The sequence below is a fragment of the Watersipora subatra genome, chromosome 7, assembly GCF_963576615.1.
Source record: "Watersipora subatra chromosome 7, tzWatSuba1.1, whole genome shotgun sequence".
In the NCBI taxonomy this organism is placed as follows: domain Eukaryota; kingdom Metazoa; phylum Bryozoa; class Gymnolaemata; order Cheilostomatida; family Watersiporidae; genus Watersipora; species Watersipora subatra.
Window position 1 is genome coordinate 49759276 of NC_088714.1, and position 25766 is coordinate 49785041.

Genomic DNA, 25766 nt, shown 5'->3' on the forward strand with positions numbered 1-25766 from the left:
ATAAAAAGCTATTGATTCTTGTTTGATTTCTGTTTATGTTATTGTATTCTACAGGCTTGAAACATCAATATGAGACTAAGTTCAAAGTTCAAGAAGAAGCCTGCTATTTTAAGTGCTTTCAGAGACGATGGAAAGTTATCAATATGGTCTGGGATCAGTGGCCTTTTTGTATATACATGACTGTATACATCCATAACATACTAGTCATGTATGTATGGGGTATATACAGGACTGTATATACCCCACACATACATGTCATGTATGTGTGGGGTATATACACTCTTGCATATACCCCATTCACACATGTCATGTATGTATGAGCTATATACACTCTTGTAAATACCCCATGCATACATGTTATGTATGTCTGGAGTATATACACTCTTGTAAATACCCCATGCATACATGTTATGTATGTCTGGAGTATATACACTCTTGGACATACCCCATACATACATGTCATGTATGTATGGGGTATGTACAATAGTGCATATACCTCCCACATACATGACATGTATGTACAAGACGAAGCTTCGAAGTGTTAAACACGCACTTGAAAACTAATATCTTGATTAAAATTATTCTGTCAAAAGCTACATATTTCTACTTGTTGTTGCAACTTTTGTTTGGGCTTTTGACAAAATTCTCGCAGTCAAGTAAGGCTTTCTTTTTGGCCTAACGCTATCAAGCTGTTCCAAACTTAGCATAAGTTATCTAATTTATAAAATAAGTATCAGATAAGATATGCTTTTCGAATCATTTGTATTCATAATAGCATAAAGCAATGATGATACCAAAACAAGCATGCTTGAACCATGGCGTAGTTGGGCTAGCTACTCCATTTTGATGATTTGTTATATTTTTACCATTCATTTCTAACAAAATTGATGGTGTCAAATCAATTCGGTACATGGAACATTAGCTGGTTTAAACCAATTTAAACCAATTCGAATTAAAGAAATGACCCTCTACTTTTAGACCATGGGATCCAAATTTCAAATCTTTTTCACTGATCACCAAGATGGCAAGGAACACCTAGAAACAGATTTGCATCATCCAATAAAATCTCATTACTATATTTGAAGCACTTAGAAGTTGTCTCGACTTGTATATGTTATGAATACCGTAGTTGAGTATAGCCATATACCGAGTTTAATTGACTTATTCGGTTGAAAGGTTTTAGAAAATGAGTAATATTTGTGCACTCCAATACGTATTTAAAGTTAAGTTAAAGTTATGATAACCTCTTTACAACTTATTGTAAAGAGGTCATCGTTGAAGATATTTGTGGAGTTTTTGGAGGAAAGCAGCTCTTAATTGCCACTGGGTGTTGTATTTTCAGCGTCGTACATAGGTCCATATGTAGATAAAGGCAAAATCGAATCACTGATTTCTCTACGTGTCTCACAGGCATCCTTGAAAAGAGTCGTTGTTGCATTCATCACATCTTCTACACCGTGATTGCAGCTTTTTAGAGTCTTGATGCAATATCTTGTCTGGCCTTGCCCTCTACAACCGCAAATAAAATGTCTTAAAGCTTAAAACACAACTTCTAATCAGCTACTATAATAACAGGTTTCATTATAATAATTGCAAAGCTGAGTCTCATATCACCCTTATACAATGTTTCTAACTAATTGAGAGAAAATCACGTCTAGCCAAAGGAGTTGTGGTTTTACCTTTTTTATGTTACTCCCCGATAATTATCTTTTATATATTTGAGTTACTTAAAATGATAAAAAAGTCAGTGTTTTGGAAAAAAACTTAGGCTACATAAAATAAATTTTCAGCAGTCAGTTTGTAAAACTGCGTAACTCAATGTTTTAACGCGATAACTTTACGTTCAAAGAACATCTCTATGACCTTCATAGCATACCTCTAAGGCATTTCAGCTATAATCTGTCGCCTTTAAACAACAACTCTATGTTTATTAAACTATCACTCTATGAATTTTACAATTTTTTTCTGTAGGGTTTTGACTACAATTTGATGACCTTCAAACAATCCAACTATAACTTTATGATCGTCAAAGTATAATTCTATGGCGTTTAATTGGTATCTCTAGGGCCATCAACAGGATTTTAATTTTGTGGTTTGCACAGGAGAATCAAAGATGCTTGTTTCACAGATGTAAACAAAAGATGTTCGTTAAGCTCTCTCAAACTGTTAGTATTTTGAGCTAGTTAGGCAATACGCAAGTTTATTTCAAACATTATTTCAAAACAAAGGTTATTATCCTCGTTGGCAGTGGTGAACGCACTAGTTTCATATGCGCTTTCACTGAATCCTTTTTTGTTGAAAAATGAAATATGATTTTTTATTGTATTCAAAACAGGTATATGCTTTATTAGTGCATAAAATAAAATGTGCATTAACATCGCTGTGTTCAAAGAACAAAACCTACACAAGGCAAAAACTCACAACAATATGTGAATCTATTTTAAAAAAAACATGCTTTTACAAATCAGTGACATCTGCTGTGGCCTTTGAGAGACCTCCACGGAGCCCCTGAAGCTCACTGAACCCGAGTTAAGAACCACTAAGGCAAATCACACTCATTTATAATCATAGTGTTCAAGCTGAGGCGATAGTACTAAAATGTATTAAAAAACAAGTTATTGTAGTATTTATTCAGCGATGACATCAGTAATTACTTATTAAATAAAACATATCTAAGTATAATTTGTATTTGTTTGTCTGTTTATTTATTCTCTATAAAATCTTCCTGCTAATTAAACAGTCTGTCTGAAAATTTGCATGCTGCTTTTGTTGGTAATCCTCTAAATTCTTTTCACAAAAATGTATTAGGATCACTACATACATGTATAAGAGGTGTCAGGGTCGAAAGAGATATTTAATGAATGAAAATGACGGTAAATGTGGCCTCATAACAAGATGGAAAAGCAGTGACACTCCTTGAACTTGAGTTGAGAATAACTGACATAAATCATGCTTGTTTATATTCATAATGTTCAAGCTGGGGCAATAATACTAAACAGTATTTAAACCATTTATTGTAGTATTTATTCAGCGATGACATCAGTAATTACTTATTGAATACAACATATCCATATATAATATAATTTGTATTTGTTTGTCTGTTTGTTTGTTCTCTATAAAATCTTACTTCTTATTAAACATTCTGTCTAAAAATTTGTGTGCGGGTTTTTTTTTGTACTTTAAATTTTATTCACAAAAATATATTAGAATCACTACATACATGTATAAGAGGTGTCAGGGTCGAAAGAGGTATTTAATGAATGAAAATGATGTTAAATGTGGTTTCACAGCAAGATGGAAAAGCAGTGACACTGAGCTTATTAAACTGATACTTTACCCAACTGAGCTAATTAGCCACCTTATCACACTTCAATATTTTATTTTTACCACTTTAACATAAACCACAGTTTTTAGATGTCAATGAAACGATTGCAGTTAAACTTTTGTAGGCTTAAACATGGTTTTAGGATGTTGGTGTTCTTGGTTAGTGGGCTGGAGGTCCTCCGGTGGGTTCACCAGAAGAATCCACCAGAGTTGGGGTTTTACAGTTCAAAGTATAGCTTAGGTCACAGTTGTAGAATTTAAGTCAAATCTTTGAAAGGAAACTTCTATATGTATAGGGAAGGTTTAAACATATTGAGGCATATGATGGACTGGGCTAGAGGCACTCTGAAGACTTAGAACCTATTAATTCACAGTAATCATTATAACTTGGCTACAGTAATTTGATTTGTGCCAGGAATAATAGAATATGGTTTGATTGATATTTAATAGTTTAAAAGTAAACCCCATGCGCATTTCATTTTCTAGCTTATTCCAAGTTTCCAGCTTACCACACTTCCATCGATGACATCACAAAATTTTTGAACATATTGCCTTATTCCAAACCTGCCAGAATTCTTATATTTATCCTTCCACACATATGACCAACACCATTTTCTATTGCGTGACACCAACATACTACATCTGCCATTGTATGTTTCAGTTTATGAACTTTCTGTTTCTACAACTTACAATTCTCTATCTCGACTTCTTCGCAATTGTTTGTTCGACTCACTCAATAATTCCCGATCTCTGTCTTTTTATTTTTTGGAATGTAACGAAAAACATCGATGCCAGTTACCAACTACCAATAAAATGTTATACATATAAACATTTCATAGAAGTGAGCCGGGCAATCCCCAGTATTTTTGTCCGTTTTATTTAATTTGTAAAAATAAAAATTGAATTTTAATATTCACCTGCAGAGTCGAAGAAGATCAGGATTTCTCAAGTAGTCTGAGAAGGGCTTCAGACAAATCCGAACATCTGCCAGACATTCTTCAGATTCAATCTCACACTGTTTCAGCTTTGCTAGCAGCTTCGTTTGCATCCAGTAGACGACTGCTATAGCCTCAGGGTTACATTTCAGCTCAGTCAACAGTGTATCGACACATTCCAAAGCCCCTGATATGCTAAAAGTGTAGCTTTGTTAGAGTGATTGGGTCTCTTTCAATATTTGTAAAAAGCCACTAGTAGCTGCATTGATATGTATTCGAAGGCGTTGATCAGTTTGGTACGACAGGTAAGCCGTACCAAGCTTCTGCTAGTAAAATCAAGTTTGTAGAACATGGGCTATACTTGCATCCTCTTAATATTTAAAAGAGGCGTTGATCAGTTTGGTACGTCATGGAAGCCGCACCAAGCTTCTGCTAGTAAAATCAAGTTTGTAGAACATGGGCTATATTCATGACCTAGCAATATTTAAAAGAGAGCTAGCTGTATGTACAAAGAACTGTTGACGTGACCTGTACTATGCTGCCTTGTTGTTGTCAATATGCAGAAAAATCTGCTGTCTCTGATAGACAGCTTATATTAATATATATAATACAATGAAATATAATGCATGTATTAAATACTAACCTGCAGGAGCTAATGTTGCTTGACGTTGTCATCAGATGAGTTTTACAGCTTTCAGCTTGTGCAAATGGGCAATCTGAAACATATGTATGTATATGTATATGAATGGTATGTATGGTATGTATATGAATATATTACACACTGGGTATGTACATGAATATATTATACACTGGGAGTGTACATCAATATTTTACACATATACTCAGCATATACATAAATATATTATACATACACAAGGCTTGTTTATCAATATATTATACATACATAAGGCTCGTATATGAATATATTATACATACACTAAGCATGTGTATGGAATGATTTTATGATGTCTCAGATAATTGTGCATAGCATTATAACAAATATATTGTATAAAACTATAAAAATTTATAACTAGCTTGTTCTTCTGTTTTTTTTATAGATTTGTGTATTTCAGCTTCCATTCTCTCTTAAGAAATTACTTTGTTTCAAACATTTAGTAACATTTTAAAATATGTTAGAAAATTTGCGTGTCTAGGAGATGATAAGATTAAATTTTGGTTTGGCTGTATATAAACAGAATATGCGCTAGGTGGGTATATGTGTATATATCCATTGTTTTGTGGAGACCTTACCAATGTATTATTTTTACCAAGTAGCGCATTTATTACAAATGTAAAATTAATAGTATAAGTAAATTCATACTTGAAGCCGCCTTTACATATTTTTAATGTCATATTTGGAAGCTGTATATGCTTGACTTTTTTTGAAATATATTGCAGCTAGGTACATAAATGGTGCAAAGACCGAAATCTCTACTTTCTACATTTATTCAACAGTTAGGGAGCTTGGTATAAGTTTTTGTGTGGCTGGGAAGATTAACTCAATTTAATCATAGTTTTATTAAACAAACAATAGAACTGCTAACATACCTGGATCACAGAAAGCTTTTTTCAGATGCGTTACCTCCTTGGAAAACTGCAATAACGCAACTTCCTTGGTGTCTCCAAGCTTCCTATCAGTGCAGCTGGCAGCTTCGTCAAGTTTTCTATTGATAACAGAAAATAAAATTTTAGCAAAGTATATTGTAAAGTTTAAACTGACAATTTAGAGTGCTCATCTTTTTTTGTCAATTAAAATTTAAAAAGATGTTACAATTAAGATTTAAAAAGTGTTCAACTTAAAATATGTAGATGATAAAAGAGGAGACATCAATTGCTGCTTATGATAGATATTTTAAGTTTATTTTGTGACTCTAATCTGGTCACCTCCGTAACCAGCAGAAATAGATCTCACAACCATACTCATGATGACCAGCTAGCATTTAATACCAAATTGCAAAGATGGGCAAATGCCTAAAAGTTTGCTGCCCCAGAACCGAACTAGGGCCTGTAATACGCAATTTTTTCAACAAGCATCATAAGCTTGCTGTACTTTCTGTACTGGCTGTTCTGGCTGTACTTGATGTACTGGCTGTACAGGATGTACTGGCTGTACGGGTTATGTAGAATCAGGCACAAGAAATTAGTATCGTTTAGGCAGTTTCTTGTATAACTGTATTATTTACTTGCGACGATAAACAAATATAATATTTGCTAGTATTTGCACCAATGAAACATACTTACATGATATAATAAAAGAAGTTGTCTACTCTCTTCTAACAAGCATTTCAAAATGAAAAAGAAAACAGCCCTTCATTTCATATTTCATAGAAAATAATGAATAATTGTGATATATTTATGTGCCATTTGGTAAGCTGCTTCATAAATTTGCTAAAATTCGATGATCCTAGCATTTGATGAATACGTGCTCAGGTTCTCTGACAGTCTGGTTGCTAACCTCGACTGCAGTTGTCAAGTAGTTATAACCTGTTGTTGAATTCACAACAATTTCAATAGCTGTCATCATTCAAATGTTATGACACAGACCACCGGAGAAACTTATGCTTCTAACTTTTCTGTATTAAAAGCTGTGTCTGTCCATCTATATCTCTAAAGCCACGGCAACAGCGTTAGCTAATAATACCTGCCTCACATGAGTATTGAACTTGAACACTTTATTTTATAGACAGGCGTGCTAACCAGTACACTACTCAGCCACTTTTTCCTTTTTTCGGATAATTATGGAGATAATGATTACTTATGACAATCTCCAATAGTGCAAGCGTACTGGTTAAGTTTTATAACTAGAGTGTTACTTATGCTAAACTTGTATCACACGATGAGTGGATGTAAACAGAAAATAGCTGTTCTCTGTATTCTCCAAGTATAACCTCAGGAGACGAAGGGTGCTTTTGATAAAGAGAACTAAGGGCTGGCAGAGTGCTGACTTGTTAATTTATTGTCTGTCTACATGTCGTATATTTAAACTTATTTTGTTTAAGTTTTAGGTAAATGTTTCACTTGAGAATTCGAAAAGAGTATCCAACCTACATGTACCTCATGCTGATGATGAAAAGTACAACTATTTTGTTTACTGAGACATATACAAGCTCTCTGCTAAATAGGGATGAGGAGGGAAGAAGTTATAAATCAACAGATAATGTACAATTGTAGCATAAAACCTTCTTTTTTACAAGTTCAACCACTTATTTGAATCATTAACAATATTTATTAATTTTAAGGCTGACTGCATCAAATATTTTGTCCAGTCGCTGCTGGCCACCATTTCCACAATCCAATAAAACCTTACCCACACATCCTGTCACCGTATTCCGCAGGGCTGTGCACATCTGATTCAAGCTTTTCTTTAGTCATATTGCGATAGCAAGTTGCCAACTCTTCCGGAAGATTCTTATTTAAGATCTCCAAAGCATATGTAGGAGAAGTTGCCTCCTCCTCCTCCGACAGTTGCTTCCACCCTGTGAAATCTTCATCAACCACTATTTCTAGAGGAACGATCTTATCCATAGCTCTGTCAAATAGGAGTTGTAAGTCCTTGAACACATCAATGTGCTCGCGACTCTCGCTGGGTGCAGCTTTGCTAAGGGGAACTGAGATGGTTTGTCTTACTTCATGTGCCAGTAACGCCGCTAGAAGTAGCACTGTAATAAAAATACTGAGTCATACATTACAGCAGCGTACTTTTGGTAAGTTCTCTCCTGTCCTGGTAATTTGTTGAAAATTAAAATTTCCTGATCTTATTTACTGCTTCCCTTGATAAATTCAAATAAAAACAATTTCAGAAAGCATTTAACTTGATATAAGATTTAATTATTTGCTCTCTTATACTTAAAATAGAATAGCTAAAGACACCAGGACCGACAGCATTAAGAATAGGAAACTAGAATTGACAGCATTAAGAATAGGAAACTAGAATTGACAGCATTGCTATGACACGTAACAAAAGACCCAGTGTGGATTCTTCAAACATTGACGCTCTAACGGAAACAATGATAACTATAGTTTAATAGAGCGCTACCTGGCCCACCTTGACATACTGCATAATCAAATTAAGTTTTTCCTGTAGTCAGGAGAAAGTCTTAGTTTTCCTATTAATAAAGTCGCCTTCCTCTGACCGCTTATTAGCTGCTGCCATCTCAAGGTGCCAATTACACTATCTTTGTTCTAAGTAAATCGATGCCGAGTTGCTGACTCTGGTTACAACTGGTTACACATGTTTTGTAGGTGAACACAATATTTTGTAATCTGTCTGGCATGATGCCAGATGTGCACACTATTACAACTGTTTTATATGCATTTTTGTAATGCTCTAGGGTGTGAGACAATTCCATCTTTGTCATTAAAAAGTTGTAAAAGATGATTTAATGGTTTTAGCGCTTTCATCTGAAGCTTTCCATTTTTAAGAAATGTTATACAAGTCAAGGAATGACTTTGATTTGACACGGTTGCTGGTAACAGAATATCAGCTGTGACAATTCATCAAAAAGTGAAATAATCTTGTGCATTTTATCTAATTGATGTTATTAAATTACATTATTTCACCAGAGCTGTTATAAAAGTTGAAAAGGGTGCATAGCAGGATTATGGGTTTACTATGCCTGATTGATACAATATTATTTCAAACATCAAACAAAGTTTGACATAAACAAAATATCTGTCATGTGAATTTTCCCAACATTATACAGTAACAACTTCTGCATTCTTGAATTTCAGTTGAAATCAGTTACACATTTCTCTCTTTGAATCTGCCTTCTGTGCAATGTTCTGTAAAAATGCGTTTTAATTGCTGACAAAACAAGCTTTATATATACTGTATAATGGTACGTAGTATGTGTGTAATAGACATAGCAAAGTTAGGCTGTCTTCATATTTGCAACGCAGCTGTAAATGGGAAATTTTGCCCGTGCTATTTTGGTAATCAATGTTTATAAATCTCAGTGTTGGTATTTTTCTTAAACCCTGTGTCCGGTTATAGCAATTAAACCCTGTGTCCATTTATAGCAATTAAACCCTGTGTCCAGTTATAGCTATTAAACCCTGTGTCCAGTTATAACTATTAAACCCTGTGTCCGGTTATAGCTATTAAACCCTGTGTCCAGTTATAGCAATTAAACCCTGTGTCCAGTTATAGCTATTAAACCCTGTGTCCAGTTATAACTATTAAACCCTGTGTCTGGTTATAGCTATTAAACCCTGTGTCAAGTTATAGCTATTAAACCCTGTGTCCGGTTATAGAAATTAAACCCTGTGTCCAGTTATAGCTATTAAACCCTGTGTCCGGTTATAGAAATTAAACCCTGTGTCCAGTTATAGCTATTAAACCCTGTGTCCGGTTATAGAAATTAAACCCTGTGTCCAGTTATAGCAATTAAACCCTGTGTCCGGTTATAGAAATTAAACCCTGTGTCCAGTTATAGCTATTAAACCCTGTGTCCAGTTATAGCTATTAAACCATGTGTCCGGTTATAGAAATTAAACCCTGTGTCCAGTTATAGCAATTAAACCCTGTGTCCAGTTATAGCTATTAAACCCTGTGTCCAGTTATAACTATTAAACCCTGTGTCCGGTTATAGCTATTAAACCCTGTGTCCAGTTATAGCTATTAAACCCTGTGTCCGGTTATAGAAATTAAACCCTGTGTCCAGTTATAGCAATTAAACCCTGTGTCCGGTTATAGAAATTAAACCCTGTGTCCAGTTATAGCTATTAAACCCTGTGTCCAGTTATAGCTATTAAACCCTGTGTCCGGTTATAGAAATTAAACCCTGTGTCCAGTTATAGCAATTAAACCCTGTGTCCGGTTATAGAAATTAAACCCTGTGTCCAGTTATAGCTATTAAACCCTGTGTCCAGTTATAGCTATTAAACCCTGTGTCCAGTTATAGCTATTAAACCCTGTGTCCAGTTATAGCTATTAAACCCTGTGTCCAGTTATAGCTATTAAACTCTGTGTCCAGTTACAGCAATTGAAATCTAGCAAAGAAAAATCTACTTGGCGCTGGATTTGATCTCGGGACTTCCAGATCTAAAAGCGGCGAGCTTAACCATTAAGCTACACAAAATGCATGTAACTAATTGGGCAAATAGTCATTACATTGGTTAAGATACTCATGCTTGAAGCATTTGCTTGGAGTTGATAACTATCACTGTTGACTGTTATGTGTTACTACTGTTAAGCCCTTCCAAAATGTGGTATTGTTTTAATAAAGATTTTAGTAATAATCTAACTTTCCAGGTAAGTTACTCAAACTCATAAGATTGTTATTCTATTATCCATGGAACACAGGACATTTGGCTAGTATTTAAATAAACTTGATTAAACTAAAACACAATATTTACTAAAAGCTATGTCTGCTCATCCAATGCCATGATCGGGTGTCAGAAAAACTTACATCTTCCAGGAATCAACCTCTCAACCTTCAACTTCCTTAACGAACAGACTAACCACTGCGCCGATCACACACTAGTCATGTTCTCAAATAATTGTGTACATACTTATTCTCTGTGTTTTATTGGCACACCTGATAATCTCTCACAACACACTGGGCTTCCAGGGTGCTCCTCTATAATACGAGCCATGTTCGTCGGCCCGTCTGGAGCCACAGTTCGACAAATGACTGCATTGTATTGAATTCAAACTTAGAATTTCAGAATAGTCAATCAACATTCTAACAACTGCACTAATCAACTACCAGGTACTCCCAGGCTTGTATTCCCTAGTTGCAAGTTGGGGCGGCAAATGTTAGGTGACTAGTTATGAACATCTGGGGTTTGGAGGGGGCGGTGTAAGCCACCAACAGGTTTCTTTTATGTAGGGCCTCAACCGGGCCTCTCATGTAAAGTTAAAAAAAATTTATTGGAAAGTATAAATATTTTTCTATTATTTAAGATTTGTTTGTTTTAGGTGATGTGACTGCAAGGACTTTTTCAGATTTAAATAGGCTAAACTTGACCGCTCAGAAAAAAGACATATTTTTCTTTTGAGCATTTCAACAAAGATCAACTTTGCCGATTTTATTTCATCCGAAGGTTTCCACGCTTTCGATGGGCCATTGCCAAGTGGATGTTTGGAAAAATTTGACCTTTTGCAAACCTTGATAAAAGTCGTTAACAAGAGTATTTTGCCGATGATGATAATAATGACGCCTAAGAACTACTAAAAGTTGATGTTTACCTCTATGGCTTGGAATAAAGTGACATTCTACAGTGATATAAACCGTTCCCGTAGCCGTTGGGCATACAACTGTTAGAGTTAATTATGTTGAGGTCGAGTTATCTAAAGCAATTTATCATGGCGTGGAGAAAGGACCAAACCAATCCGTTCGAGTTAACCAAGTGTTCGAGATAAAATTTTACATTTTATCCGAGGACGTGTTATCAGAGTTTGACTGCACTTATCCGCCAATAATTCCTAAAAAGTTGGGACGGCTCAGCTGGCCCAGAAAATACGGGCCTGCATATTCCATAATAATTGTATCCATATTTATTACACCTAATGATCTCTCATGCCTCTCCTTCTAGTAGACTTAATTTCTTAGCAATGCAAAACAAATAATTACATGTAGTTAGTCACCAGATATTCATAACGTTAAGAGTGAACAGATTTGTTTTTGTGATTAATATTAGGCTATCTAAAATTAAATTTTTTAAAAGCTTCAACCAGCATAAATTGGGAATAAGATATTTTATTGCCCAGAGTATAGAATTTTTCAGTAGAATTTGTAGCCGGTTGACTACCTAGTTCTAATGTCAAGATTTTGGACAGACAAAAAGTCTGCTCTTTTGTCAAAGACCTGAGTTATTGCTCGCATGCAAATGTGTTCAATGATTACTCACTGTTACTCCTGACAAAAGTACTACTCCTGCCAAAAGTTTACTCCTGACAAAAATAAAGTGGTCTACCCCTTAACCATGTTTATAGAATGCTTAGAGTTTGCTTCTCTCAAACCTTCTATCAGAGACATGAAACTTTGTAAAGATTGTACGAACTGCTAATTTTCTAGGTCATACCTAGTTACTCCGCTGAGTATGATTCAGCTTTCAAGGCTATCAAATTTTATTGCATCTGGAAACTCGAATGACAGCAATCTGTGTTTGTGATATTTTTTCTATATTTAAGGGAAGTGTCCCAGCAATTTTCAAAGCTCCTTCTACTCCATCAACAAATATCATGACAAGATAACTCTAACGTTATGACTTAAACTAACTTTGACCCACAGAGTTGCACAAGCGTGTGTATAGCTCATCTTAAAAAGCTAATACTTGCAGTGTATGGCTCGGTACAATCGGCTTTTGTAAAATGAGACAACTCCAACTACACAGTAAAACTGAGAATCCACAACTGTTTTAATAGTACCTATCTTTAGTTCAGCTATCCTTTACCTATGAGAAGAGTTATCTTCTTTTTTAATAGTTAAAATACCGTAGTTTTAGCCAAACAGACAAGCTCAAGGCACGTACTATTGTTCCTTAACTAATCATGATTACCCAGTTGTGATCCACATCAGATGCTGTCATATAAATATGAAGACAGGGTAATAAAAAACTTTGCTGCTAAGTTGAGATACAAATACGATTGATATAAGGTCTGAAGCAGACTAGCATAAGTAAGGTACATTTCTGGCTATTTTGTCTGCATAGACCATAGACATGTGTGTATACAAAGAAAAGCATACCAAAAACAGATATTTAAAAAGTGCCCTTCTATTATAAATTATAGCTAAAAACTAGAGCACTCAAACATAGTGTGCTAGTATGTAATGTAACTTATAATACATATGAGCACACTATATGTGAGTGCTCCAGGTTTCAGTTCCTGCTTGATTGCATCGTCAATACAAAAATTGCCCATCAAGTAGAACAAAATACATTCAGATCGCTAGCATATTCTTGCCAGGTTTGTTATGTACGCCCTATGTTATGTATGCCCTATGTTATGTACGCCCTATGTTATGTACGCCCTATGTTATGTACGCCCTATGTTTTGTACGCCCTATGTTATGTACGCCCTATGTTATGTATGCCCTATGTTATGTACGCCCTATGTTATGTACGCCCTATGTTATGTACGCCCTATGTTATGTACGCCCATAGGTGTGTAAAAGTAGTAGGGTAAGGTCTAAAGCAATGTGAAAATGTTAAAGGGATCTACTGTTGACTGTTAATACATTTTCTTAACACCCTAACAAGAACAACGATGATAACAACAACAACACACAACAACAACACTTTCCTCCTTTATGAAAACAAAGATAATTAAATTTGGGAATGCCAATACTAATTCATTTAATAGCTAAGCAATCGTCTATCCAAAATCTTTACGAGCTTCCAGACTCTTTAGAATCTATGATATAATAAGTGCTGTGCCTGTCCGTGTGTACAAAGTCACCGTTGGATGAGGAGAAAACAGTTTGCATTAAACTGGATTTGAGCTCACGACATTAAGTTTAGTAGACCAACACTCCAAAATTGCACCAATCGATCATCTCACAACTCTTTTAGAATAAATAGGCACATAGTTATTCTCTGTGCTCTATCGGCACACCTGATGAACTCTCACAGCCCATGGGGCTGCTTGGGGTAGTATTCAATAAATTTTGCAAAAAAGTAGATTAGCTGAGATTACAGTTGAAAGTACAAAGAAAATGCCAAAAGATTATTGAAAAAGTAAATTAACACAAAAACATTTAAAAAAATTGTGAATAAATAAAATAAGCTCATTGTAATCTCTTGCTCAAAATAATTTCTCTGAATGTACCAATCTAATGAGAATTTCAATAAAACACAACTTTGGCACAACATAAATAAGTTAAAACAACTTTCTACATTAAAGAAATTTTCACAGAATGAGAAACAATCTATGGATGTCTTTAAACCAATCCAAACCTACCATCAATCTGCATGGCTTTCACACAATGCTGCAGGTACACACATCATGCTGTCTGCTACTGCTGCATCAATAGAAGCCAAAGCTGGCTGGACTTTGAGTGAAGTATGAAATGCTACACCAGGACCTATACTGCTGCCTTTCAAAATAGACTCCTGTAGAGCATAGTTTAATCCGAACAATACATACAATCGACTCTATGGCAGGTTTTATTAGGCTTGTCAGGCAATTTATCAGACAGAAGGCACATATTAAAGTCTGTTTTTTGTCCAGAAGTTTTGCGAACAGAACATTTTTAACACACTGAAATCTAGATTTGAAACACAAGCAAATCCCCCGATTCCAGACCGTATTACAAACTTTCCATCAATCGTGAAAGCACTTGGGATAGCACAAATCTTTTTGAACTGAATATTATTTTGAAGGTTAATCATCTTGTAAAATCAACAAAAAAAACAGAAATCAAATAGAGTAGAGTTTTCCACTCTTCCAAAGAAGTACTGTTTTAGAGGTACAAAAGAGACAAATGATTGCATTACACTAAGTTGGATAAAGTGTATAGGCCTATATTTTTTACGAATAGAAAAACAAATAGTTTTAATTTAAAACTCTTGTTGCTCAGGAAAGGAAGTTTTGTAGTTTCGTCTATTTTTGATCCTTCAGTACTACGAATTTTCACCGGTGTGTCATTAGAAATTAATGTTCTGATGGCAGCCATTTTTTGGTTGGTGTGAAGTTTTCTAATAATTTTACCGATGTCTAAAAATTTAGTATTCCAAGCAACTTCAAACTTTAGAATTATACTGAAAACCTATTACGAACAGAGCGACCAAAATTTCGCAGATTCAATTAAACCGAAAATTGAAGAAACTTTAGAAAACAGAATCAACTAAGCAGCCACGTTTTTTTGGGCCTAGGCTCTGATAAGAAAACAACACCTTGAATTGTTTCAGGCCACGAAAAAACGAACCGAAACTGTAAAGTAGCGAACATCTATATTTGATAAGGGCTTCCCGGTAGAACCCGAAGTGTTTGTCATAAACTAGTGCTACGAGAGGTTTTATGTTGAGTCTTTTATTGGCTTTTCAATTCACGTAATAACATCACATGTCAAAACAATAACCACGTCGAATTGAGTACGTTATCGAAATAAAGAGATTCCAACCTACGACGTTTTCGCGATGGCTGTGATTAACTGTTCGTTTTTGAGCTTTTAAGAGTTTGTAATCATATTTCCACATATTTTGAACCAATAACACAGCAGAGTAAGACATGGTACACCTTTTGATACCAAATAACTGAAATGTAAATTTTTTTGCAAGTCAACCTTCGGCAAGTTGTTGAGATGCACTCTGTTTTATAAATGAGCTAAAATTTGATTTAAGTTTAATTTAATCTGGTTTTGGATTCAATTTGAATCAGCAATATGCATGGTAAAAACTTGTCTAGTGTATGGGTATCAAGCTTACACCCTTTCAAGTTGCAGAACACCTATGACAGTTTTAGCGAAAATTAGGCTACACAAGGAGAGGTGATAACAGAGTCGTAGAAGACTTATTGACTAGGAATTGGCATATACCTCTTGATGCATCATCAAAAGCTTTTATATAAATAATTAATGTTTACAGGCCATGATAACTGACTGCTTGATGTATAACAGGGCCATCCGCTAATCAATAGAATATTTACGAAAGACAAGTAGAGAGGACAACTCCAAATTTATAGGCATCTAATAGACCCTTCAATAACAAATACTTTTTCACAAGCAATCTTAGCTTAGAGAATATAAAAGCATGATTGATGGTATAGCTCGGTTACTATTAAACGCTGCGCCGTTATTGAATGCACCTAGTTTGTTGATTATAAAACCCAAAAAATACAAAGAAAGGTTTGAACTGCAGGCTAAAAAATACAGTCAAACCTCAACAGAGGAAGTTGTTCTGTGCTGAATTTGAGTCGAATGTTGTAACTAATACTCGTTTAAGTGAATGTTTTTACACTAATACACAGTATTTATTTCTAACCTCAAAAATAATGATAAATACTTCAAATAATTATATATTATAATTATTATACATTGAGACAAAAAACTGAAAAAAAACCAAGGGTAAAAGTTCAAATTGTATGTGAGAACTACATTTATGAAGTAATATTAGATTAAAGAAAGATTATATATCTTGTTTACCAATGTGCCAAGTGAACATAAGTACATACGCTCAGCAGTAGTGTACGTGATAGTAATACTCAATGTAGCTTACACTTGCACTAGCTATAGTCTAAAATAACTTAATTTATATTTTTTACTACTTTTATGTTTTATTCCTAATTTCATTAGCTTTCTGATCTTTTGCTAAGAAAACCCATTGCTTCACAAAATTTCGGACATTAAATATTAAACGTTGTCCGTTTCTAAAAAGCTAGGTTACGTCACGTATTTATGGGCGGAGCTTGTTGTGCCGATCGTGTTGTTTTCGAAACCGATATTAAAACGCTGCAAAAAAGCCTTCATTACTCTGTCACGTACAACTGTCACGTACAACTTTTATCGTATTTTCTAGGTAAATGAGACACGCTGATTCCGATTTTGTTCTCAAAATAAATATTGGTTCATTAACCTTCAAAAGCCATTAAGGCTTTATTAAGAGCGTTTCAATGGCCGTCTCGAAAACAACACAATCGGCATAACAAGCTCTGCCCATAAATATGGCACGAAGCCTAGCTCTTTAGGAACGGAAGTTAGGGATGTTTAGTACGATTTAGAATAATAGAGATGTGTGTCTTAAAACCCATTATCTAAAACCAGCCTGTGAAATAATCTCAATCTTTTATGAGAAGTAGATAAACTATTTAAAATTTGCTCATAGCTTGTTACATGACGTTTAATAGGCTGAACGCCGAGAAAAATGAGCTCAAAAAAGCGCGATTTTATCACAAGCTAGCGATGTTATCGCGCTTTTTTGAGTTCATTTTTAAATATGCAATGTTAAATAGCTTATCTACCTTTCAGAAAAAACTGAGATTATTTTGAAGGCTGAATATAGATAATAATGGGTTGTAAGACACCCTTCTCTATCATTCTAAATCGGACTAAACATCCCTAACTTCCGTTCCTAAAAAGCTAGGTTACGCCATGTATTTATGGGCGTAGCTTGTTGTGCCGATCGTGTTGTTTTCGACAGTGATATTAAAACGGTGTAAAAAGTCTTGATTACTCTGAAAGTTACTGGACCAATCTTTATTTTGAGTGCAAAATCGGAATCAGCGTGTCTGATTTACCTAGTAAAGACAATAAAAGTTGTACGTGACAGCTATGGTTTAAAGATTATCATATGAAATATTTGTTCGAATTTTATATCGGATGTCAAAAGAATCTGGATATATGTATAAAAGTGATTGTGAGTCAAGTTTTGATCGTATAAAATTTTTCTTTTACTCAAATCAGTGATATCAACAATAGCTAACCCTAAAATAGATTATCTCAAAAACTAATCAGTTTTGAGTGTCCTTCAGCTTTGCGTAAGCAACAATGTTGCAAAATTTAACATATGATTTAATTTCTGCAAAATTATATCATTTATACTTTTGCCAATAAAATATAATTACATGTATACTCAAATTTCAACTCATTGAAATAAAGGATAGCCTGCTTCCTTGTTCTTGTTTATCAGAGTTATTGATAAAAAACGTGATAAACTCACCAGCTGTTCGGAAAAGATATTCCATTCTCTCTGTGACGACAGTTCCAGAATTAGAGGCAATAAAGTTATTCGTTGAGACTGTTTTAAAAACTTGTCGTGTATCTATATCCTTCTAAAACTATTTGCTCTGCCAACATGTTTACAGTTTCACACACTGGCAAGATATGTGGAAGCAGTTGCCACTGGCATCGATATGGAGGTAGACAGTTGCCGTGAGCTGTCTACTCTTGACCTTCCCTAACTTAATTAGCCAGCAGCGTAGGGGCTGCCGCTGCTAATCAAGCTTTCTATTGCCTTTTCATCAGCCTGTTGAAGGATGCTTGAGCAGCCAGAACTGCTGGGCTGAGAGAAAGTGCTACCGGCAGCATTCATGCTGACTTTAGGCCATGAGAAGAACTATTAAAAAGTGCTTTTGCAATATAACAATAGTGCGCTAAATGCGCAGATGGCGTATATTTATGCTTCTTGAGGGAAAGTACTAATCGATATGTTGAACTCTGCTCCGAACAATGAAATGTTGATTGCATAATTTTAGATTGTGAATTTTAGTAACAGACAACAAGTATGAAAATCTGAACACATGTAGGATTACTAGCCTCCTGACAACAACCAGTTTAATCATATTTAACAAACCGCGCTACTCCAAACATTCTCTCTCTTGCAGTTGTTTTGACAATGAATGTCTTATGGTTTAGGCTTCATCCTTAATGTTTATGCAGCTCTGTTTTCTTCTCTCTCAACTTCATGTTAAGTTCAGCTACATTTTTGTATTTCAGTCTGCCTGATTCCTTGTTTCTACGTCAAGTTGATAATATAATAGTTGTTTTGGCACTTGCTCATGGTTCATCCTGTGCACATGACCTAGCCATCTTAGTCTTTTTCTTTCAGAATGTCTATGAATAAGAAACCAGCGTGTCTTAGGGAACATGTTAACATCTTCACATGTTAACATGTTAACATCTGCACATGTTAACGCATTAATTGAGAACCCTGAGTAGCAACAAATGTTTAATTTAATTATTGACATACTTACGTACAAAGTGAGCTTTTTTACTGGGTTTTGTTGTCTTTTCTTATAATGATATATTTTTAACACATTAACGCTATTCTTCACATGTATTCATCATTATTTAATTTTAGTAACAAGTAAAAAGTAAGTTTCCAAGGCTCTTAATACCAACTAAACTTGACAGTCTGTCCAAAATTTTTTATCAACCTGCACCTTAAACTTTCTCTCTTTCGGTAGCCATTTTTATTTAGTCATGCCTCGAGTTGTTCACCTTGTTATACACTAGTAACCTGGCAGTCTGTGTGCTGTGAGAAATCATCAGGAGTGCCATGAAAGCACAGAGAATAAGTATGTCCATAATTATTCAGAAAGTCAAGAAGGCTGACAATTGGTAGTGGTTGTGGCAGTTCAGGGTAACAAAGCAGAATTATGCGGCTTCGAATCCCGTATGAAACGATTGTTTTCCCAACTTCCAGCTGTGGGTTCGGACAGAGGGATAAACACGGGACAGAGGGATTATTCTTTAGAAACTAACCCAAAGAAAGTATTGAAAGCTTATCTAGGGTGTCAATAAACACTAAAAACCTCATCTAGCAATCAATTCAAGTGTGCTCTGGTCTTTACTATCAAACTTTGCATAATACATGTATCTTTAGGCCAGTACAATTTTGACGGCCGGAATCAGAAAAGGGTTATTGGTGATGAGAAAAGTTGGAAACATAAACTTATATTAAAGACATGATCTGTTTGAAATTTTGCTTTTGCCCTTTTAGAAAACATTTCAAGAAAAATCTAAAAAACAATGATCTGTAGAGGTTTCTGACAGCGTCATCATATATAATAGAGAAATCCACAAACACATTTATGTTATAGTGTTAGGGCTGCCACATGATAGCAAACATGCAGCAATAATCATGTATATTCTAAAGCAACTGTTCATTGTTGAGGCCCAAACACTTAGTTGCAAATAGTTTGTGATTTGCCTTTAAAATTGTAGTAGTTGCTTAACTCAATCTAAAACGATGAACTGGGAGTTGTTTTATCTTTTAACATAATTAGCATTGTCGGCTTTCAATCTCCTGTTTGAAATATGCATATCTTTGGTTTATAGTTTTCCCATCAACATTCAACAGAGGGAATATGCAAATGATAGCTGTTGGTTAATATGCCAGTAATTGCAGCAGATGTCCTGCTATTTAGAAAAAGTATAACAGTGGTATTCATAAGTTTTCTTACAAGGTTGACTTGAAACAAACCACCTTACAGTTATTTGGTATCAAATTTTTTACCATGTTTTGCTCTGCTGTGTTGAAGATGCAAAATATGCTGAAATATGATTACAAGCTCTTAAAAGCTAAAAAACGAACAGGTATCGCAGCCATCACGAAAACGCCATAAATTGGAATCCTTTTCCAAAACGGCTCAAATGGGACGTAGTTGAACACGATGTGCTTCTGTTGACACTTTCATGCAACCTCATTTGTCAAAATATTTTCACTAATATACTTCACGCATTCAATAAAACCATGTCTATTGTCCTTATGTGTCTATTTCACCATCATTGTAATGCTGTCACTTTGAGCACTGATATCTTATAACCTAGCCTAAAACTTAGTTTAATTTTTTAACCTTGGCTTGAAGGAATGCATATCATCCTCTGATAAACACGAGGAGCCTGTTGGTCACCTGTGATAATCGGAAAATGCTGCAAAAACTGTTCGCCCCATTTGGCAGGAAGTATGGGTCACATGATCAGATTACGACTAGATGATTAGACTAAGCCGAAATGAAACTGTAAAATAGCGAGCGTTTATATTTGATCAGGTTTTTTTTGTTAAAACTCAAAGTGTTTGTCATAAACTAGCGCTACGAGAGGTTTTATATTGAGCCTTTTATTGACCGTTCATTTCATGTGATAACATCACGTGTCAAAACAATAACCATGTCGAGTTGAGTATGCCATCAAAATAAAAGGGTTCCAACCTATGGCGTTTTTGTGATGACTGCAATCAACTGTTTGTTTTTTAGCTTTTAAGAGCTTGTAATCACATTTCCACATATTGTATTTAGCACCCACAAAACAGCAGAGTAAGACATGGTGAACCTTTTGATACCAAATAACTGTAATGAGAATTTTGTTGCAAATCAACCTTTAAATTCTACATATAAATCCATCTGAATGTTTGTTGCCAAACTGGCAATGTTAAAAATGCTATAACAATAATGGTACATATAGTTATATATTGTTAACATATAGTTATATATTGTTAACATATAGTTATATATTGTTAACATATAGTTATATATTGTTAACATATAGTTATATATTGTTAACATATAGTTATATATTGTTAACATATAGTTATATATTGTTAACATATAGTTATATATTGTTAACATATAGTTATATATTGTTAACATATAGTTATAGAAACAACAAATTTTATCTTTTACTAAATTTTAGTGGAGTTCAGTCAAATTGGAAAAGCATTTTGAAATATCTCAAACTAACGAAGAAATGTATATAGAAACAAATTACAATAATGATAGTCTGTTTATTATATCTATTAGAATTATTACATTTATTATTTCTTATAGATTTTTATGTATATTTTTTATAAATGTCTAAAAAAGAGGCAGACTTCTTCTTCCATCACACTTTGGCTGCTTGTCTGGCAAGCATCAAAAAAAAGAATTTATATATTACTAAAACTATATTTGTCATTGAAATGACCAGTAGTGACTTGAATAACTCTATTGATAGTTTTTGTAAAATACTTTTATTGTAAGTAATCTGTCTAATATTTTTCTTTATTTTTTTCAAACCGCTGTAGTCTTTTGGGCGAAAGCATTTGATCTGTGTAGAACATGTTGGTTGTTAATTTTCCAGAAATGTCATCAGGGGTGACAGCAAATATACTCAACTTTAAAATGATCATTTTCTTGTGGCTGCAACACGAAAACATTTAAATCAAACAAAAGCTATTCAGGGCTTAAGATGTGCTTACCACAATTCCATTCTTAAAGTAAAAACAGCAATAAGCAACATATATTGAAAATACATATTTGATCGTGTTGTTTGTGTTTGCATGTCCCTGTGTTCACTGGCTTGTGTCACGTGTCTTTATATTTCTGTGTCTCCATTCTACCATTCCTGAATGCCTCTGTATATGTGGTTGCTGCGCCCTCGTGTTCTATGCCTTTATGCCCCCATTTTTGTATGTCTGTGTGCCCCAATGTTTAAATATAGCATCTGTGGCACTTGCTCTATCTGACCAGCCATCATCTGGTCATTTACATATATTATTAAAGGCATATAAGTTAGATTTGCCTGCTCCTGATTTACAATTCGCATCTGCTATGCAGATGACGCTATCATAAACAAAACTATCAGTACTGCATATAGTTTACTATTAAATGATCTTTCATAGAAGGTGTTTACATAAGTCTAAAGGTAAGCACAGCTATATTAGATGGTGCGAAATATCAGTATAAGGAGAGGACAACTTTAAATGTATATCAAGGGTGCAACTCACAATGAGATCATTCTTAATGATTCCTGTAGATCAAGCTTACTGTCAACAAAGCCAGGCTAACCAGATGTTACTAGCCGTTAGGAAACCCCCTATCATAAGGTGACAGTGTCTGGCAATCTCAGCTCTTTTATAATAGTTCCAAGTCTTCATGACCATTTTTCAGAAAACCTATTAATCTACTGCTTGCTTTGCTCTATGATATCTGTCTGAATAAAATATTGTTTTTAATAATTTGCCAATGAAGCAAATAACAAGTTTTATTTGTTTGTAGAGACCGTAAGAACTGCAGTAAAACCTCGACATGCGAAACTCGCCATATTCCGACATTTACTTACGATCTCATAGCTCTTGTATGTTTGTGCCAGTAGTTTTTTTCACAAAACATCATGTTAAATGGCTACTGATACATGTATGTTGCTAAAAACAACCTGAAGGCTTATAAAAGAAAACCAAATATCTAAACTAGAGACTGTAACTAAACTAACCCATACTGAGATAACAGGTTACACCTTTATAAGTCTGACGCTGTCTGCGAGAGAGCTAAACTATTACACCTACATTATGTAAGACATAAGCATGTTACTATCATATTTACTGAGAAGATCAAACAGCTGCTTCAGAATTTGAAAGATGAACATCTTATAATGAAGAGTTAATTTAATTTAAAAAAGACTGCAAACCATTCAAAAGTCATTACTTTGTTAGCTAACTAGCATAAACTGGATGCTGGTGTGGCTAAATTGGTAGGGCGTCGTACTGGTGAACGGGAGGCTCTGAGATCAAATCATCGGAGGCATGGATTCTTTACTCCAAGATTTTAATAGCCATAGCTGCACATATACAATGATGACAGACTTTGAGAGAAACATGAAGTTAGTTTACTGTAGCCTCTATTTATGCTCTACATGGTAACCGGTGTGGGGTGTATGATACAGCTATCTTCCACATAATACCAATATTTTGAAAACTCTATTTCTACATGCTCTACCTAACAAAATGATGTCTGTTTTGCATTAATTACAACATCTAGTCAACTAATTTGATTTTCAGGGAAATCTGTCACAAATTTGTAATTTGACCAAAAATGAACAATCATAAACTGACATGCTATGTATATCCAAACATAAACAGTTTAAGTCAACTCTGATATTATGTGAAAAAGGCTTCACAGTTCTCACAACCCGGTGCAGAACAATCACAGCGAAGGCATTTAAGCATGTATTTACACGCAGCTCGTACTCGAGTGCTTCTGCAATAACAAAGGTCACTAAGCAATCCAAATTCTAAATTAACTGCAATGATTCAGGCCTTACAAATATCAATTCATGCTTTGTTTATCTTCAGGCCTGTCTTTTGAGCGCAGCCCTTCAATTAGGGTTTTATAAATGCATATTAATTCCTTGACGCAAAGCTATGACACTGTTTGAACTCTGATTATGATCTCTTGAATGTAAATAATTATTCTAGACTGGTGAAGTAGCTAGTCTATGCCTCGAGGCTAAAGTGTTGTTGCGAGTCTCAGTTATATGACTATGAATGAAACTGCGTCACGAAATAGCAGAATATTTGAAGACACGCCTTCCCTATTTTCGTGAGACTATAAATGGGGAAGAATAGAAAAAAAATGTGGAAATTGGCAACACTTTAGAAATCACTACGAAAAACATTATAATTTTGTGCCAAAAGTTTTACCAGGTAATGATCAATATCGAAGTAGGAAATTAAATCAGGATCATTAACTTCATAAAAAATGTGGCTGACTAGGTCGAAGTCTCATTGTTTAAAGAAAAAAATTGGCAAGTAACTTCGAAGCATCGGAAGCTCTAAAAAAGAACGAGGTTAGGCAATTTCAACCAAATTCTAAAGTGATTATATTTGCCTAAAACATATAAGGGCAAGCTATTAATAAGTAATCTAAAATGAGGCATGGCTAGATTCCTTTAGCTAAGCAAGTTCTATTTTCTCAACTCTGAACTAAGTTGGTTTTTAGTTGCCACCAAGTGGGACAGGAAACTAGATGGAATAACTATAAACCATTAAGGAATAGTGAATCCATAAAACAGGATGTTTTCATCATTTGTTAGTCTACACTGTTAGTTTTTAATAATACAGAAGTAAAAGCTAAGATATCTAGCTGTTAATTATATTTTAAGTATATATGGAAAAAGGCCGTCTTTTCTAAAAGTATAATGTTAGCTGACTTATAGCTGGTGAATTGCCAGAGAGTCTCTCTTAACACCTGAGTTGATTTGCTATTGTCTTTTTAACACCCGAGTTGACACGCTATTGTCTCTCAACACCTGAGTTGACATGCTATTGTCTCTTAACACCTGAGTTGACTTGCTATCGTCTCTTAACACCTGAGTTGACTTGCTATTGTCTCTTAACACCTGAGTTGACTTGCTATTGTCTCTTAACACCTGAGGTGACTTGGTATTGTCTATTAACACCTTAGTTGACTTGCTATTGTCTCTTAACACCTGAGTTGACTTGCTATTGCCTCTTAACACCTGAGTTGACTTGCTATTGCCTCTTAACACCTGAGTTGACTTGCTATTGTCTCTTAACACCTGAGCTGACTTGCTATTGCCTCTTAAAGATGAATTTCCATGAAATTTTAGAAAACTTCATCAGAAAGTATTGGTATTTGTTAACAATTGCAATTGTTTTTGAAGTTTGAGGTGATCTGGCAACCGTTACGTTTGTGTCGTTTCAAGATTGAAACTGACAAAAACTTAGTTGGGGTTAAAAGCTTCGCAAAAAAGTACATGCCAAAATGACGTCACTATTTGCGCAGGTGCAGGTCTCTCTTGTTATTGATACTGGCTGATGCATTTAATTTCCAGCGTTATGCATCTTTATTCTGTTAGCCTCTTTGTAAAAAAGGCAACTATTGATGCCCTGATTGCACTTTTGTTTGAATCTGAATGTTTTAACAAGTTGATCAAGTTTTGTCAATTTTAATTTTGAAACATTCTGGCAGTCAGACCACCTCAAGCATCAAAAGCAATAGCAAGCAAAAAAAATACCGATATTTTTGATCGAATATATGAAAATTTGTGTAAGGTCACCCTTGACATTTAAGTTAATTGAGCAAAGTAATTCATGTTCTGATACAAACCACCAAGGTTCTAGAGACTATAGAATTTCAGAACGAATACTCAAATTCATTGTAAGCATCACGTCAACTGGTAACTACAAAAGTTTATCTTTGGCATGAATGTTCACAACCATCAGTTTGACGTATGGTTCTATGATTAAAATGTTGGCGCTTGTTTGGAAAATTCTTGCAATGCTTGACTCTCATTGGCTAGTTCTGCCATTACTATCTCAAGCCTTTTAAACAGGTTTTTGGAAGCA

At 34.7% G+C, this 25766-nt stretch overlaps 1 protein-coding gene across 1 annotated transcript; it reads right to left on the reverse strand.

Moving 5' to 3' along the window:
• Window positions 1–808: 808 nt before the first annotated feature.
• On the reverse strand, window positions 809–18007 carry LOC137400101 (uncharacterized). Its single transcript, XM_068086409.1, has 6 exons — window positions 17862–18007; window positions 7567–7918; window positions 5808–5923; window positions 4903–4975; window positions 4242–4454; window positions 809–1509 (listed from the first exon to the last, which is right to left on the reverse strand). Exons 1-6 carry the CDS (start codon window positions 17884–17886, stop codon window positions 1314–1316), a joined length of 975 nt encoding a protein of 324 aa, XP_067942510.1. The 5' UTR covers window positions 17887–18007; the 3' UTR covers window positions 809–1313.
• Between the last annotated feature and the right edge of the window lie 7759 nt (window positions 18008–25766).